The sequence below is a fragment of the Pseudopodoces humilis genome, chromosome 6, assembly GCF_049639895.1.
Source record: "Pseudopodoces humilis isolate 2021_Gansu_Grassland_sample_001 chromosome 6, ASM4963989v1, whole genome shotgun sequence".
Lineage (NCBI taxonomy): Eukaryota > Metazoa > Chordata > Aves > Passeriformes > Paridae > Pseudopodoces > Pseudopodoces humilis.
In genome coordinates, this window is record NC_142205.1 from 28103811 (window position 1) to 28119152 (window position 15342).

Genomic DNA, 15342 nt, shown 5'->3' on the forward strand with positions numbered 1-15342 from the left:
CAGTAAAGTTATATATCATACAAGGGGAACCAATTCATCTCACCATCAGATTCTGGGAAAATTCATGTACTCTCTCTCTCTCTCTAGATATATATTTATGTGCAGCTCATATCCAGGTCCTGCAAAAATCTAAAACTATGTGCTTCACTTCAAGTAGCAAAGGCACCTGTGTTATTGTCCCTTTTGGAAAATAAGGTGATCTTATGTTCTAGGTTTCCTGATGAAGAATACATTGATTTCTGGATATCTCTCTCTCTCATCACTGTGTTGAGTGGCAGCACAAACCACAAGAGAAGGCAGCGCTGTATTCCTGCTTACAGTGGAAGAAGTTGCTCTGCAGGCCGTTTGAAGTGTCGAACTTGTCACAAGGGAAACCGAACTGAACTGTGAAGCAGAGGGATAGTAACAAAAGGCTATTCTGGTGTGAGGATAAAATGGAGTCATTCTAGCTCCACAAGCAGATGTTGCTACTGGATTGACATGTGGAGCCTGCTCCTGCTGGGGACAGGTAAAGTTTACCATTGGGACAGGCGCAGAGCTCATAGATTGTCTGGCGAGGGGCTGAAGAGCTGGGTGAGGAGGAGGAGGAGAAGGAGGAGGAGGAGGATGAAAAGGACCCCACTGGTAGATTTCCCAGGCGGATTGTATCTGCGTTTAAAAATATCTAAAAGAGGGAGAAAAAAAAGGAATACATAAATTTCTTTCAGCAGTGAGACATATTTTAAAGAAGTGCTTTGAGGCAGCTGTGATTCTTTAGAAGTGTATTTAAAATTTTAGAAATATTTTATTAGAAGTATTATAAAGATATATTAGAAATTACTCTTTTTAGAAATAAAAAAGCTGTCAGCATTTATTGTTTTTCATCTCCATGTAGTCATTTCTGCATTAATAGTCATTATGATGAATTGTAATATATGCAATTACTTCACCGACATGTTTATTCAGGTACAAACATTATTATACAAAAACATTTTGACAATATTCTTGAATAAGTTGAATTTTCATTTGTACATTTTATGATTAACATTTATTCATTCATAGCAGCAGCATATACTTGCTCTGGCAGAATTTGTATTTTAATAGGTGTGAAGTAATATTAAAGCACGTTCCCCAGTGTGCTCCTGTAAGCAGTTGAAAATATGTGCTGAACTGTGCTAAATTGTAGGGGCTTAACAACAGCTACTTCCAGAAAATAATTAAATGAGGTTACAAAGACACAGGCACAAAATAAAGAGCTTCTTTGACCTAAATTAAGAGGAGGAAATATTTCAGGTTAAAGTCTTATTAAGAAGGTCATCAAGATATTCCCATTTGTTTTTGAGCATTGAATATGATTAAAAAATATTTGTTTTTTTTTAAATCTGCCATTGGAAATAAAATGAGTCTATATGAAACTGTAGATACCAGTAACATTCATGAATCTCTGTTGATTTCTCCAATACTTACATTTGCAGAAAACTACATGTCTTCTACTGGCACAAACAGATGAGTGTCCAGCTGCTCAGAATTTATTTTTTGTTTATGGAAAGAGTAAAGAAGAGCTAAGGTAAGATCAGTCATTATCTCAGGAGAAGACTACGAACTTCTAGAAGACAGGTAACAAATCAAAATGGCCTTAAATTCTGGAAGTGACACTATGAAACTTAGGAAGAGGCAAATTCCTTAAATACTTGTTAGTGTTTTTCATTTGGTATCTAAAATCAACAAACCTGGCATCATTATACCACAGTCTACACAGTACATGTAAAGAACCTGAAGAAATAGGGAAAGCATTGAGTCGCCCTGAGAATTAAACCTTCTGATCTTGTTTTCATAGTTTCTAGCCACTTTCCCAGGAAAGTAACAATAAACATAGATGTTTATACATTCCATTAAAGAAATGTCTTTTGATGGACATTTCTCATGACCAGTGTGGTTGGGAAGGTGGTGACCTGACTATCTAATCCCTGGTCACTGTCGAGAATCTATAAATATAGGAACTACAAAATAAATCGCTCTCTTTTTCCTATCACACATTGAGCTGTGTGTGAATAATTTCGTGCCCAACAGTGACAGCAATGTTGGTTTTGTTTTCTACAGGACACAAGTATTATTTTATGATAAAATAAGTGGTATATGGCAGCAAGGCAGTGCAAAAGCACTACTGAGCTCCTGCTGTAGAGAAGGCTGGAACAACAGGCTGGGAAAAAAAGAAAGTGTCTGGATAAAATTCCTTACAGGGCTGGATGCATATTCATGTTTCCATCCACAACAGAAGGATTGTAAATGACTGGAATTATTGAAGGTAATAGAGTCTGAACGTAGCCCGAAACACTACAACTCCCCATTACTGTAAGTTCTCCAGTTCCCACAGATATATACTGTCATGGAAGGAAATACTAAAAGGGACAGAAAGGGAGAACCGCAGAGGCAAAGGTGACATCTGCATGTCACAATGCCTGCTTTAATTCACATCATTACTGATAGAGGAAGTGATCACTAAAGTGAAATGCAGCAAATTATTATCTTTGTCCTGTAATTTACACAACAAAGGAATGATGTATTTAGACACACAAAGACACAATGTTGCTTGGAAAGTCCAGTATTACAGACCTGAGACAATTAGTAGTCATAACCCCTGAAGAAAGAGTTTTTATGAAAGAAATGTGGATGGTACTGGGAACAATTTAATTATGTTCTGCTAGAATTACAACTGGAAAAAAAATTACACAGGTTAAAACATTCAGCTCAGATAAGAGTAAATGTAAAAGTAACTATGGCAAATATAACACAAAAACAAAATAAGAGATACGGGAAAAAGAGTTTAATAACAAACAACATAAACCTTAATCCTAACCATAACCCAAACACAAAACCTAGCCCTAACCTTAACTTTAACCCTACGGTATGTGGGAAGGAAACAAAGGACATAATAATGAATGGAGTGACAATTAATTAGTAATTAAAAGTATTTTTTCACGTCTCATATCAAGAAAAAACAGATGGTAAAAGGTTCATTATTAAAGTAGCAACAGTAGTGTTATCAATACCTTTGCATAAAAATCCAGTAGCATTTAACAATGCAAGGTCTATGTAAGTATATCTTTTGTATTAAATAATGCTCAGCATAGTTCTGTACTGGGAGAAAGATCAAAAATTGATGTCAGAACATGACTGTGATAAAATACTTTCAATTTCAACAGTAACTCAACAGGATATTAAACTGGAGCCAGTAATGTCATATACTTTTAATCAGCAGTTCTTGATAACTTTTAACAAATAGAGCTTAAAAAAAAAATAAATCTGAGTGGCCTTTTGGACTTCTAATACTGACTTTCAGTAAGCCTTGTGTCATGGTTTAACCCCAGCCAGCAGCCATGTGTCACACAGCCACTCACTCCCCCACCAGAAAGATTAGGAAGAGGATTGGAAGGGTAGAAGCTGTAACACTCATGGGTTGAGTTAAAGACAATTTAACACACAAGCAAAGCAAACTAAGGAAGGAATTCACTATTTCCCATGGGCAGGCAGGTGTTCAGCCAACTCCAGGAGAGCAGGGCCCTATCACAACCGTGACTTGGGAATACAAACACCAGCACTTCAAAGGCCTTTCCCCTTATTCCTTCTTCCCCCAGGAGATTTATATAGTGAGCCTGATGTCATAGAGTATGTAAGGTCCCTTTGGTCGGTTGAGGTCACCTGCCCTGACTGTGTCACCTCCCCACTTCCTGTGCACCCCTGGTCTCTTCCCCAGCATGGCTGGACGAAAAGCAGCAAAGTCCTTGGGTCTGTGTAAGTCCTTCTCAGCAATAACAAGAACATCTATATTATCAACCTTGTGTTCAGCACAAATCCAAACCACAGCCCCATACAAGCCACTGTGAACAAAATAAAATCCCAGCCAAAACCAGCACACCTCAATATACTTGGAATACCAAAGAAGAAAAGAAAAAGACTATTTCTATGGAAGCTGGAGACATTAGAATATTATGTATGCAATAATAAAAAAACACTTCAATATAGAACATTTCAGGCAATCCAACAAAATACAAGATGAGCTCTTTATACTTTTGGCAGATTGTGTGACTGGCCATTTTAACAGCTTTGCTTCAGTCATGATGGGGAAGAATCATGTGAAATCTGTAGACCAAAATTAAATGGGTTCTAAAAGACGTGTTTTGTTTCAAACAAGCATTAACTCAAAAAATCAGAGGGCCTATGTGTCAGAGATGTGGGAGGAGTTAAATTTCTTGAACTTTATTATATTATTTGTTGTGAGTTCAATAATTCTGTTTGTTTACATCAGGACAGCTACACTTCTACAATCTATCATTGCAGATGTTCAGTAGTGTACTGCTCCAAGACTTTCATCCAGAGCACCTTACTCTGATGTGCATTACAAGACAATGTAGCTCAGTTAATTTGCTAATTAAATGAAATGATCTTTATGAGCATAGCTGTGCAGGCTCTTCCACTGGTACTTACAAACTTCACACTGTGATGTACAACAATCCAGGTTTATCTGGTATCATAATCCTGCGTGGTAGCTAGCGAGTCCCATCCCAGCATGCACCCCAGAACAGCCGGTGAGCAACCCGGATACTGGGGTATGGTGTCTGAGAAAAGCTGAACTGGCTTCTTGGGAAGGTGATACCTGCTGCAGTGAGTCCAGTTTAATCACATCCTTATAGCTACACCCTGGTGAAGCCTGAGATGAAGAGGATTAATAAGGATGGTTTAAAGCCAGTATTAAAATCTACCTTGTATATATGTTGTCAAGGTTATAAATGAAAGACCAAATTTAGAGATGTAACATTGCTATCTATTAGGGTCTATTAGGTGAGCAGGAATCCAAATATACCACCAGTGTATCCCAACACAGTAAGAATTTCAGTGTACATATTTGAGGATATAGGTTTCCTGCCCTCTGATCTGCTAAAAACTGAAATTCATGGCTGAAAAGTCCTCCAACACCAGCAAAACTTAAACTACTTACTGTTTTATGCCTGATGCTATCAAGTGCTTAAAGAGAAGGGAAGAAGTTGCAAGACAAAAAATTAAACAGTGCTGTTTCTAGGGAACACTGTTGCTAGATGACAGTAGATAATGGAAGTGCCTGTGTACATGGTCCTCCTCTTATCTGTTTTGCTGTGAGACATATGAGATAAGCCATTTAACACCTCACATATATCAAGGCAATGTAGGCCAGTCATACTCTTTCTGAGAGTCTCACTCCTCAGCAGATAAATAGGCACAAATAAAACCAATTCATCCATTCTTGAAACATTGTAGGAGAATGACTGACAGATTGCAAAATGGAAAAGGCAGCATCTACTCGGAGAAATGTTATTTCATGGAGAGCAGAATGCTGAGCAGTGTCATTCTCTCTAAATACTTAAGGTTTAGAAATCCCAGATCACTACTTTGTTGCATGCATCTTAGTACAGAGAAAAACAGATTAGTTCTATAATGTTTAAAAATAGATCTGATTTCTGACTAATTAAAGTATCAAACTGAATTAGCATGGAGTGTATGTGATAAGAATGGGAAAATGGTACTCTTTTTATATACATTTTTTGCTAATGAAGGTCTGCCATTCACCTGCACATCAGACTGTATTGTTAATCTGAACATAGAGAGTGGAAGGGACAGGAAGGCAAGCCAGAAAATACAGATTATCTACAAAAGAAAGAACTGAATTGAAGGGGAAAACTTTCAGTGGGAAATATGTCAGCATGAGGTAAAAAATCAAATACTTGTACAAGCCCTTTAATACAGAGATATGAACCTGTCATGTATAAAATTCTCCAATGGGTCTTAGTCAAGACAGCATATGACAGTTTAAGTTGTACAGCCAAGTCAAAAAAATCAAATTTAGGATTTAGGATTATAGACAATGAAGAATTTTCTGTATCCATGTATCCAACACTCTGATAAAACAGGCAATTCTATAGTGTTGCAAAGGCATATTTCAGGTCTAATGTAGATAAGAAATGTCAGGAGACTGGAGGAACTGTGAAAGAAAAGAAGAAAATCTGATAGGTGGGTGTTAATCAACCAGTATAAGACACTGTAGTGATGTCTCACTAAATAAACCTTTTGGATTTCCTTAACTATTCAATTATTCTGAATTACAGAAATGCAAGGTTTTTTCTTAGTCTTTCTGCTATTCTGCCTAGGCTATCAGAAGCATCCTACAAAGAGGATTATATAGATTAGGTCACTAGATTCGACTATGTAATTTTCATATGCTGGTGTGTTTCAATATTAAAGGTTAAGACGAACTATAGGATAAAGTGAAGTACTTTAGTTTGCATGGACCATTTATTCTAATACTTATCTGTGGCTTTCATTAAATCTAAATGATAGTTCTGAGAAAAAGGAACAAAAAGACATAGTGAAAAATTAAAATACTAGCTTGATAGCATATATAGTGGAAAATTTAAGCATATGGTGGCACAATACCTGGAACCATACTGGTCATAATGATTAATAGTTTTGAGGAACAGTTAAACAGTGAAATTAATGTAATGCCTGAGATGAAACTGAATATACTAAACATTCAGAGAACACCAAAATATCTAGTACAGACTGTGTATCGAAAAATATTCTCTACAGTACCAGGACCAGTTGACCACAAGACAAATGAGACCTTCAGGCCTCGGGATGGCCTGGTATGGTGAATGCTCTCTTTCTGAAGATTATACCTGGCATACTTGAGCACAGCCACCCTGGCAGCATTGCTCCCATTCCCATCTCCATGTCACAACTACTGAAAACTGAAAGGGATTTGAAAAAATAACATATCTATACATTAAAAATAACACTGTACATTAGTGAAGTGTACAGTTAATTCTTGAAGTGAAGAATTTATGTTTTGACTCATCAGTACCAAAGAGGTGTTTCTGAGGGTCAGGTTTAATTTTAAGTACAAATTTTTGTAAATTTAATACACAGAGGTATATATTGGTACTTCTGAGTTATAACCCAAATACAATAGGGTGCCTAGTGAAGAAAAACACTTTCTGGTGTATTTATTCTTTCTGTTATGGAAATAATTTTCAGTCTTTGCAAATTCATTCAGTTGTGGACAGATGTGACTTCTTTGTGTTTTATGTACCATTTCTGTACACAGTCTAGAAAAGAAACTGTACTTGGAATATTTGTGCTTAACTTACAGAGTACAAAAACTTAATTAGCATTCAAATAATCATTAGATTAAAAGGTGATGCTAATTTTAAAATATATATATATATAATAAATTATTCATTGTCACTTTTATCTTTCTAATATAATTCCTTATGGTGAAAATACAGCTGTGAGAAAACATTTTAAATATGGGTGTTGTCAGTCAAAACGCTTTGCTTTTGTAGTTCTGCATTTTTGATTGTAAACTGGTAAAGAACACTGTTTTTTTTTTCTATAAATTAAATTATGCATGAATACTTGATTTGAAAGTGAGAGGGTTTTTTAAAAATTATATGCATTTTATTTTATGTATCTGTCAAAAAATCCTAATAGAATTTTTTAAACCTATAATTAAAAAAAATACAGAAAAAATTCCCTTCATTTTCACTACTCTCTTTCTACATTGATAACATTCTGTTATCTACATTGATAACAGAAATTAACTGCTTTATACCATGAAAAAGGCTTTGAAAACAAAATTCAGCATATGTATTAGATAATTTTTGGTGAATAAACAATGGACCTTTGAGCTCTAGAGCCTGGCATTGCTTATTGTCTATTGAACTCAATTCAAGTATACAAAAATTTAATTTTTTTATACATTTAATCTTGGAAAAACATAACTTGGTTGAATCGAACTAGTCTATGAAATGGTTTTGTATTTGACCAGCCATTCCTCCATAGTTATAGCAAGTAGCATGTACAACACAGTAATTCAATTTCATTGTATCTACTTGATTTAAAAAGTCCTGTTTCTTTTTTGTTTTCTCTTTCAGAACATAAAAACCATTCACAAAAATGTCGCCGAATGCTTTAAAATGGTACTGATATTTGAGCTTACAAGTTAAGATTACTGTAGTTTTATTAAATATTAATAAATCTTAGATATTAATCTCCTGGACTTAGAACTGGATAGGATTATAGATCAAATGTTAATGTTACATGCATTTGTTAGACTCTACAAAATAATATTGTCTGTGTTTCAATAAACACGCTGTGCTAAAACAGTAAATATAAACTTGACCTCTTGTCTGCCACACTGATTTAGAGTAAAATTTTTCTGTTAAAGAATATTGCTCATTTTTAATGTGACAGCTATAAGCCTTACCATAATGAGGGATTAGCCTCATTATGCCAGAAACAACTAAATATACAAACGATGCTATGACAGAGTTTAATTTGACCAGGAAATACAAGGGCATAAAGAAGTAAATAGGTAAAAGGTCATAGACAAAGTGATTAATATTGATACATTTGTAAAGATGAGAAGCCTCTGTACATCTTCCTCCTTTTATTGATTTCATCTTGGACAGTCAACAGGATGCAAAGTGCAGAGCCTAACTTACACAGAAGCTCCTTGGAAAGACACATAGCAGCTGCACAAGATTCCTAAGAGCTGAGCCTACTTAGCAGCCTTCTGCTTCAGAGACTGATGGAGCCAATAATACCCCAGAGTGTTCAGCCCTTCAGAGGGGCCTCAACAAGCTGGAGAGATGGGCAGAGAGAAACATTCTGAAATTCTACAGAGGCAAGCACAGGCTGGAGGCTTACCTGCAGGAAAGCAGCTCTGCAGAGAAGGAGCTGGGAGTCCTTGTGGACAACAACGTGCCCATAAGGCAGCAGAGTGTCCTTGTGACCAAAAAAGCCAATGGGATCCTGGGGTGCATAAGGAAGAGCATTGTTGCCAGCAGGTTGAGGGAGAGGATCCTGCCCCTCTACTCAGACCTGGTGAGGCACATCAGGAGTGCAGTGTCCAGTTCTGGGCTCCTCAGGGCAGGAGAGACATGGGGCTCCTGGAGCAGGTCCAGTGGAGGGCAAGAGAGATGATTAAGGGATTGGAGCATCTCTCTTGTGAGGAAAGGCTGAGGGAGCTGGACCTGTTCAGCCTCAAGAACAGACATCTGGGAGGGGCCGCTTCAATATCTATGAGTATCTGCACAAAGGGTCTCAGAGGATGGATCCAGGCTCTTTGTGGTGCCAAGCAACATGTCAAGAGGCAAAGGGGAGAAACTCTTTCACAGGAAGTTCCACCTAAATCTGAGAAGGAACTTCTTTACAGTGTGGGTGACTGAGCACCAGCACAGATTGCCCAGAAAAGTTGTGGATTCTCCCTCACTGGAGATATTCAGGAACTATCTGGACACAAGCCTGTGCCGTGTGCTCTAGAATGACCCTGCTTTAGCAGCGAAGTGGGACCACACGACCCACTGTGGTCCTCTTCCAACCTGACCCATTCTGTGATTCTGGATGGTCAAAACTATTACAATTAGTTGTTAGGCCAATGAGTGGATACCATCAAATAGACCTTTCAGCTTGCTATCTTTATATGATTACGTGTTTCAGGTTCAATTTGAACATTTTTATATCTAGTAAAATCAAGTATCTACAGAATTAAAAATTGATTTGTACTTTTGCATTATACTTTTATGTGAAGAAGCAGTAGGGAACCAGCAGCCATTGTGCTGAATTTATAGACAAGAAATGGTCTTTTTCTTCTTATGTGAACTAGTGGATTCAGCTGTAGCCTGGAGCTTCATATTTCACATTCATTGTAAATGATTGCTGTTTTAAACCATTGGTTATGGTTTATTTATAGAATAATACATAGTTCACAATTAAATGCCAAGTTATAATTGAATCAAAGGATTCTTCTGCTGATGCCTTGACTCACAAGGGTGCAGCTCAAGAGCTTTAGAAAGGGCAGCAGAGTCTGAATCCAAATTACAGCCCCCAGTATTCAGTCTGGGATCAGACATTATAATGTGTAATAGGGCTAAAAGGATTATTATAATACTGCAGTAAATAAAAAGAAAATGTATCAAACAGCAGAATTCAGGATGCTTGCAGGGGCATTCAGTTTGTGATGTGGGAGGCTAAAGATTATACTGCATAGAAATAAAGCTAGAGGAAAAGCATTTTGTAAACACACATGTTCTTAAAAAAATTTTGAAGTTATTCTTAAATAAAAGGAAAATCTATGTTTCATAGTCAGTGAATGCATAATGCTCTCTAACATGGGAATAACTGGTTGATTCCAGGTGCCACATAGCCATTTTCATAGCCATAATAGGGCAATGACTTTGCTAGAGAAAAAAAAAAATACATATTCACATCTTTGATGGGTTTGTGAAAAAGCTTTCAAACATTAAATATAAATTTAGCTAACCATAAGAAAAATAATAAAAAACCTCTCGCATTTCTTTCTAGTACAAATTGTCTCATGAAAATGGTTCACAGATCCAATTCACAAAGACAACGTTAATTTTGTTGTGGAGAAAACCTGACTGATAAGGCATTCAATTCTTAGGCTAAAATGAAGATAGATACAGATATCTAATTAATACAGATACTTTGTCATTTTAAAATGTGCTTTCTTAAAAAACTTTTAAAGATTTTTTGTTTATACTGTCTGCTAATTTATGGTTTATCTGTTGGGAGGAAAAGCAATCAACATTTTGTTGTGTAGATATTTAATCCATTGGATCTTTACCCTGGTTCCTCACACCAGGTTGTATTTAGTCCAGCAATTCCCTAACGAGGCCACGGTAACTTTGCAGAACAGCTAATGCTGTGGTGCCTGTCATGTGCCTTCCAAAGTGTTACTGCATTTTCCTCTAGCCCTCTAAACTGGAAGAGATTAAACAGTGGACTATAAAGGCATTGGTCAGACCTCAGGACAGAATTTCTCTGTGGATTTAGGCTACAGTTCATTTCAGATCTTACTGAAATTGCAAGCATTCAAGACTTAGAACTTTGTCAGATGTATATTTATTGAACAGTTCATTTTGAAAGAGTGGAGAAGGGTTGGTAATTTGTTTTCTGATAATTTTCAATCAATCTAACATCTATGTAGAAAATAAAATGCAAAGTCTTATCACATAGAGAAAATATTTATTTTTAATAAGAAGTTCAGAAAAGTCAGCTTTTCACTGGCATTTTTTTACTACTAAACATTTAATGCTGAATTGAACTCCAGTTCTGAATTATACATAATATAGGCATTCTATCTTTTCTTATATTCCCATTGTCAAAGTCCAACTGAAGTCCTAGGACACTATTTCCAAAACTACCTTTCCAACAATGTCTAGTAAATACTGAAAAAAACCAAGAAGTCATTCAGTTAAATCACAGTGTTGATATAGAGGAAAAACTGGGTGGATCCACAGATAAAATATTTATATGAAAAGGTGTATGATACAAAACAAAGAGAATATAGAAACTATCTCTGCTTAAAGAATAATGGGAGACTAAGGAAACGTGACAGTCTTTCTCTTGGCTTCTTTTTTTAATGTTAATTTTAAGTTAATTTTCACTTTTCCCCTCTGGCAATATTATGAAGGGAAAGAACAAAGAAATACATTCCATTTGTAAAATTTATGTTAATAAATTTAGGAAACTCAGTAGATTTGGCCAGGTAGGGATTTGTGAAAGGAAAACAAGACAGGTTACAGGGAGCTCTACACTCAAAAATACCCACAGAAAGGACAATGGTGAGGCAGGACAACATTTAAAGAGGATTAGATTTTTTACTTCTATCTCAGCAATGTTAGGAAACAGTAAGAGAGGTGGTATGTAAAGATGAGAGACTGGGGGAAGAGCTTACTTTTGGAGAAGCTCAAAAATAAGGTGGAGCATGTAGTTTATAAGTATTTGAGACTCAAAATTAGGAAAATATAGTGCTTTAATTATGCTGGAAAGGTACTTGCTTCAATAAAAAATGTTATTAAAATAGGCTTTTGATGCAGTATATTGGCCAAGACTTTCCTGTCTGCATTGTAATGGAGAGTGTGCATTCCAGGGAACTATCTGTCACAGATATGAATGTTGGTTCTGTTTGGTTTTGCTTATGTTGGATAGTATGCAAAATATCTGGAAACATTTGGTAAAGAATACAAAATACAAACACAAAAAGAAAAACATTTCTAAAGAGCTCCATTCTCAATGAGATATTTACATTATGGATTTCCAAAAATGCTGTAATGTAGTAAGCCCCTCTGAGAACAATTTGAAAACCTATAAATTTCCCCAAAGTGCCAAGTAAAAATCTGAGAGCTCATGATAGCCTTCAACAAGTTTTTTGCCTTTTTTTTTTAAATATTCTATCATTTTATTATGTGAGAATGAAAGGATTCCCATACGAGCAATGCTTCATTCATTTCTGCAATACAAAGACTGCCACCCCAACAAGTGACCCCATTTTGAATGGTTTACATATGAAGAATCTTTACCAAAATCTTTTTATGTCAACCACATATCACTGATACCTGAAACAAGACACTAACAAAACAGGAGAGAACATATGATGGAAGTACTCTGTCTCTCTCAGAGAGATAGTAGAAGATTAAGGAGTTACACCACAGAAAGAGGAAATTTGTTAAACCTCTTAATCACGGTTAAATGATGCATTAATTCAATTTAATCCAAACTTCTCTGTCTTATTTTGACAGATTAATCCAAATTAATTTTTTTTACCATTATCATTTAACCGAGTCTTCCATGGAAGCTTTTTCTTTGATTCTTAATTTACAAGTAATTCTGATCTGTATTAATTTAACCAAGTGTTTTTCAGTGTGAATGAAACTTATGGATTCAAATATTTGTAAAAAAGGAAGTAAATATTAATAGTTGAACACGGTAAATCAAAATTACTTCAACAAAGGCAAATGCAGCACACTTTTTGTGTTGTTTACCCTGCTGCTGAATAAACCCTCTTCACATTGTTTGTGTTATGCTGGGCAGAGCTGTAGAATATTTCTCTGCTGGCTGGACTTACCTCCCCTTCTGTGGACTCTAAGTGCAGTTCTTTCCTACAGGTAGCCTTTAAGTCTCCTGCAGCTGCGTTGACTTGCACTCCCCTGGGTGCTTCCATCACCAAAGATCTAGTAGGAGATTCAAGTCTGAAAGCCAAAAACAATCACTGAGAAAAAAAGCACTGAATTGAACCACCAAAAACTTCCCAGCCTCAAAACTCATGATGCAGGTAGATGCTAACATATTTTGAAAGGTAACAAGGGAAAACCAGATTCTACATGTGATTCTATGACTGTCTTTTGTGACAGAGAGAAAGAAAAAAGTTAAGCATTTAAGGATTTACTGATATAAACTTATCTGTTTAGTGATGCTTTCTGGCACTAGCACTTAATGCATCCAACTGTACTAATACTGAAATATAGGTACTTAAGAATCTTCACATCTCTGTTAATGCTTCTGTAATTACAGTTTAATGCTACAATCTTCTTAGTGACTGATGAAAAATGCTTAACAAAATAAAGAGAAAACAAAACCTTTAAATGTTTTAAATTATGTGAAACTGTTTAAAATTACATTGCCTTGACAGACTCATTCATGTTCTGGGTATGTTTAGCAGCTTCATGTATGAAGAGAGGGAAAGAAAATCAGTTATGTTGCTGCTGTTTGGGGGGTGTTGTGTGGTTTTTTTTTGTTCTCCAGAATACTCATTATGCTCATATAACCCTGTTAGAGTAGGGTTAAGACACACATCACTGCTTCTTGGTATCTTTACTCAAAGAAATTATTTTTCTACTGTCAGTCTTTCTTCTTCCCTATGCTCAAGATCCTTCATCAGCCTTGATGCAGAAGTATGATTCTTTCTTAGCTGTGCTTTCTCATAGTATTGTAGAAGTTTCTCTTGAAAGGGAAGTATTAATGCAAAGATTTTTTAGAAAACATGCTCACGTGCTGAATAGGGAAAATGACAGGATGAAAACTGTATTGAAGTAGGAAACAGTAATTCAGATTCTAATTCTGTTGAGTTGTAGACTTATTGCATGGCACTATGAGGGGGAGAGACAAAATTTTTGATCTATTTATAACTTAGTATTATAATGGCAGGACACAATTACACTTTACCTGAACAAGAGCTTTTCCTAAGATGAAATATGTTAATGATAAAAATGTCTAGACTGAGCAGCTTGAAGGAAAGACTGTATTTCCCTCTTCAGCAAAGTATTAGGGTCATAGCTATCCAAAAATATAATGAGGTACTAGATGTATAATGGAGAAAGAAGTTTGACAGAGAATTTGGTGGAGAAAAGCCAGATGAAGTCTGTCAAGAAATGGAACAAGAGCATTTCAAAGTATTTCAACTATTGCATTTTTGAAGTACAGAGAACAGTACTGGATTACCATTTTAAAACCAAAGTGCCACATTTACATGCAAAGAAAGTCACTGAGATAGTTTCTGTGAAACATTTCTGTTTGTTGCATGTCACTGACACTCAACAGGGAAAGAAAAGAAATGAAAAAAAAAAATAAAAAGAAAAGCATTTATTCAGCAAACAAATGAATCTATTAGAAGCAGGTATCCAGATAGATAAAAATACAATTTATAGATACTGATATAAAAAAAATTAAAAATACATGGGGTACATATAGATAGGATCAATAGAAGAATATCTATGTCTGCTACTGCTTGGCTATTTTTTCTTTTTTTGATGCTTTGTAAGGAGAAGTTGATAGAAGGTTCTGCAGTTCTTTGTACTGAGAAAGAATCTAAATATCATGAATTATTTAATGATATACACAAGTGCTTTTCAGGTGGTGGTTTGTGAACTTTTGATGGCTACAGGTCAGCAGAAAAAGAACTTCCAAAATACTCTATGAATTATGTAAATTATAAAGCTCAGAAATGAGGTTTCTGAGAGTACTCCATTGCCCTAATGAGGTTTTACCTTGAAGTTAAAAGGAAACTGAATAGTATAAATGTTAAATAATTTTATTCTTCCATTCCATACCTTTCAGCAGCTTATCATTGTGATTTATAACCTACTTTACAGGAATATTAACATTTCTCCGTGGTTTCAGATGCCATAATCATAAAGACAAAAGTGTTAGCTACATTTATTGCATTGAATTCACGTGTCTTAGCCAAGTTACAAATATTTCTGGTTTCATAACATCCAAATCCCTCAGACCTAACTAAAACTTTTTAGCATGTGGACATTTAAAATCTGTTTAGGAACGTCGATCAAGAAACTGTGGTTTTCTTGGAAGAATAAACTTTTACCTTTTACAAAGAAAGAACTTTTTGACAGTATAGCTTAAAGTTGTTTAGTCTAGTTTCATCACAGCTTTTCATGAAGTACATTAGCATAAATAAATATATGTTTGTCTAAAAAGAAGATATTTGGGCAATTAATTTCTCAACTTGAAAAG

General features: G+C 35.6%; 1 protein-coding gene across 1 annotated transcript in view; it reads right to left on the reverse strand.

The window, feature by feature from the left end:
* Nucleotides 1-201: 201 nt before the first annotated feature.
* SGCZ (sarcoglycan zeta) overlaps nucleotides 202-15342 on the reverse strand; it is a 396272-nt gene continuing 381131 nt past the window's right edge. Inside the window, 5 exon segments of the mRNA XM_088056576.1 lie at nucleotides 202-255; nucleotides 258-286; nucleotides 289-384; nucleotides 520-664; nucleotides 12941-13064. Coding sequence (XP_087912702.1) covers nucleotides 202-255; nucleotides 258-286; nucleotides 289-384; nucleotides 520-664; nucleotides 12941-13064 — 448 coding nt within the window.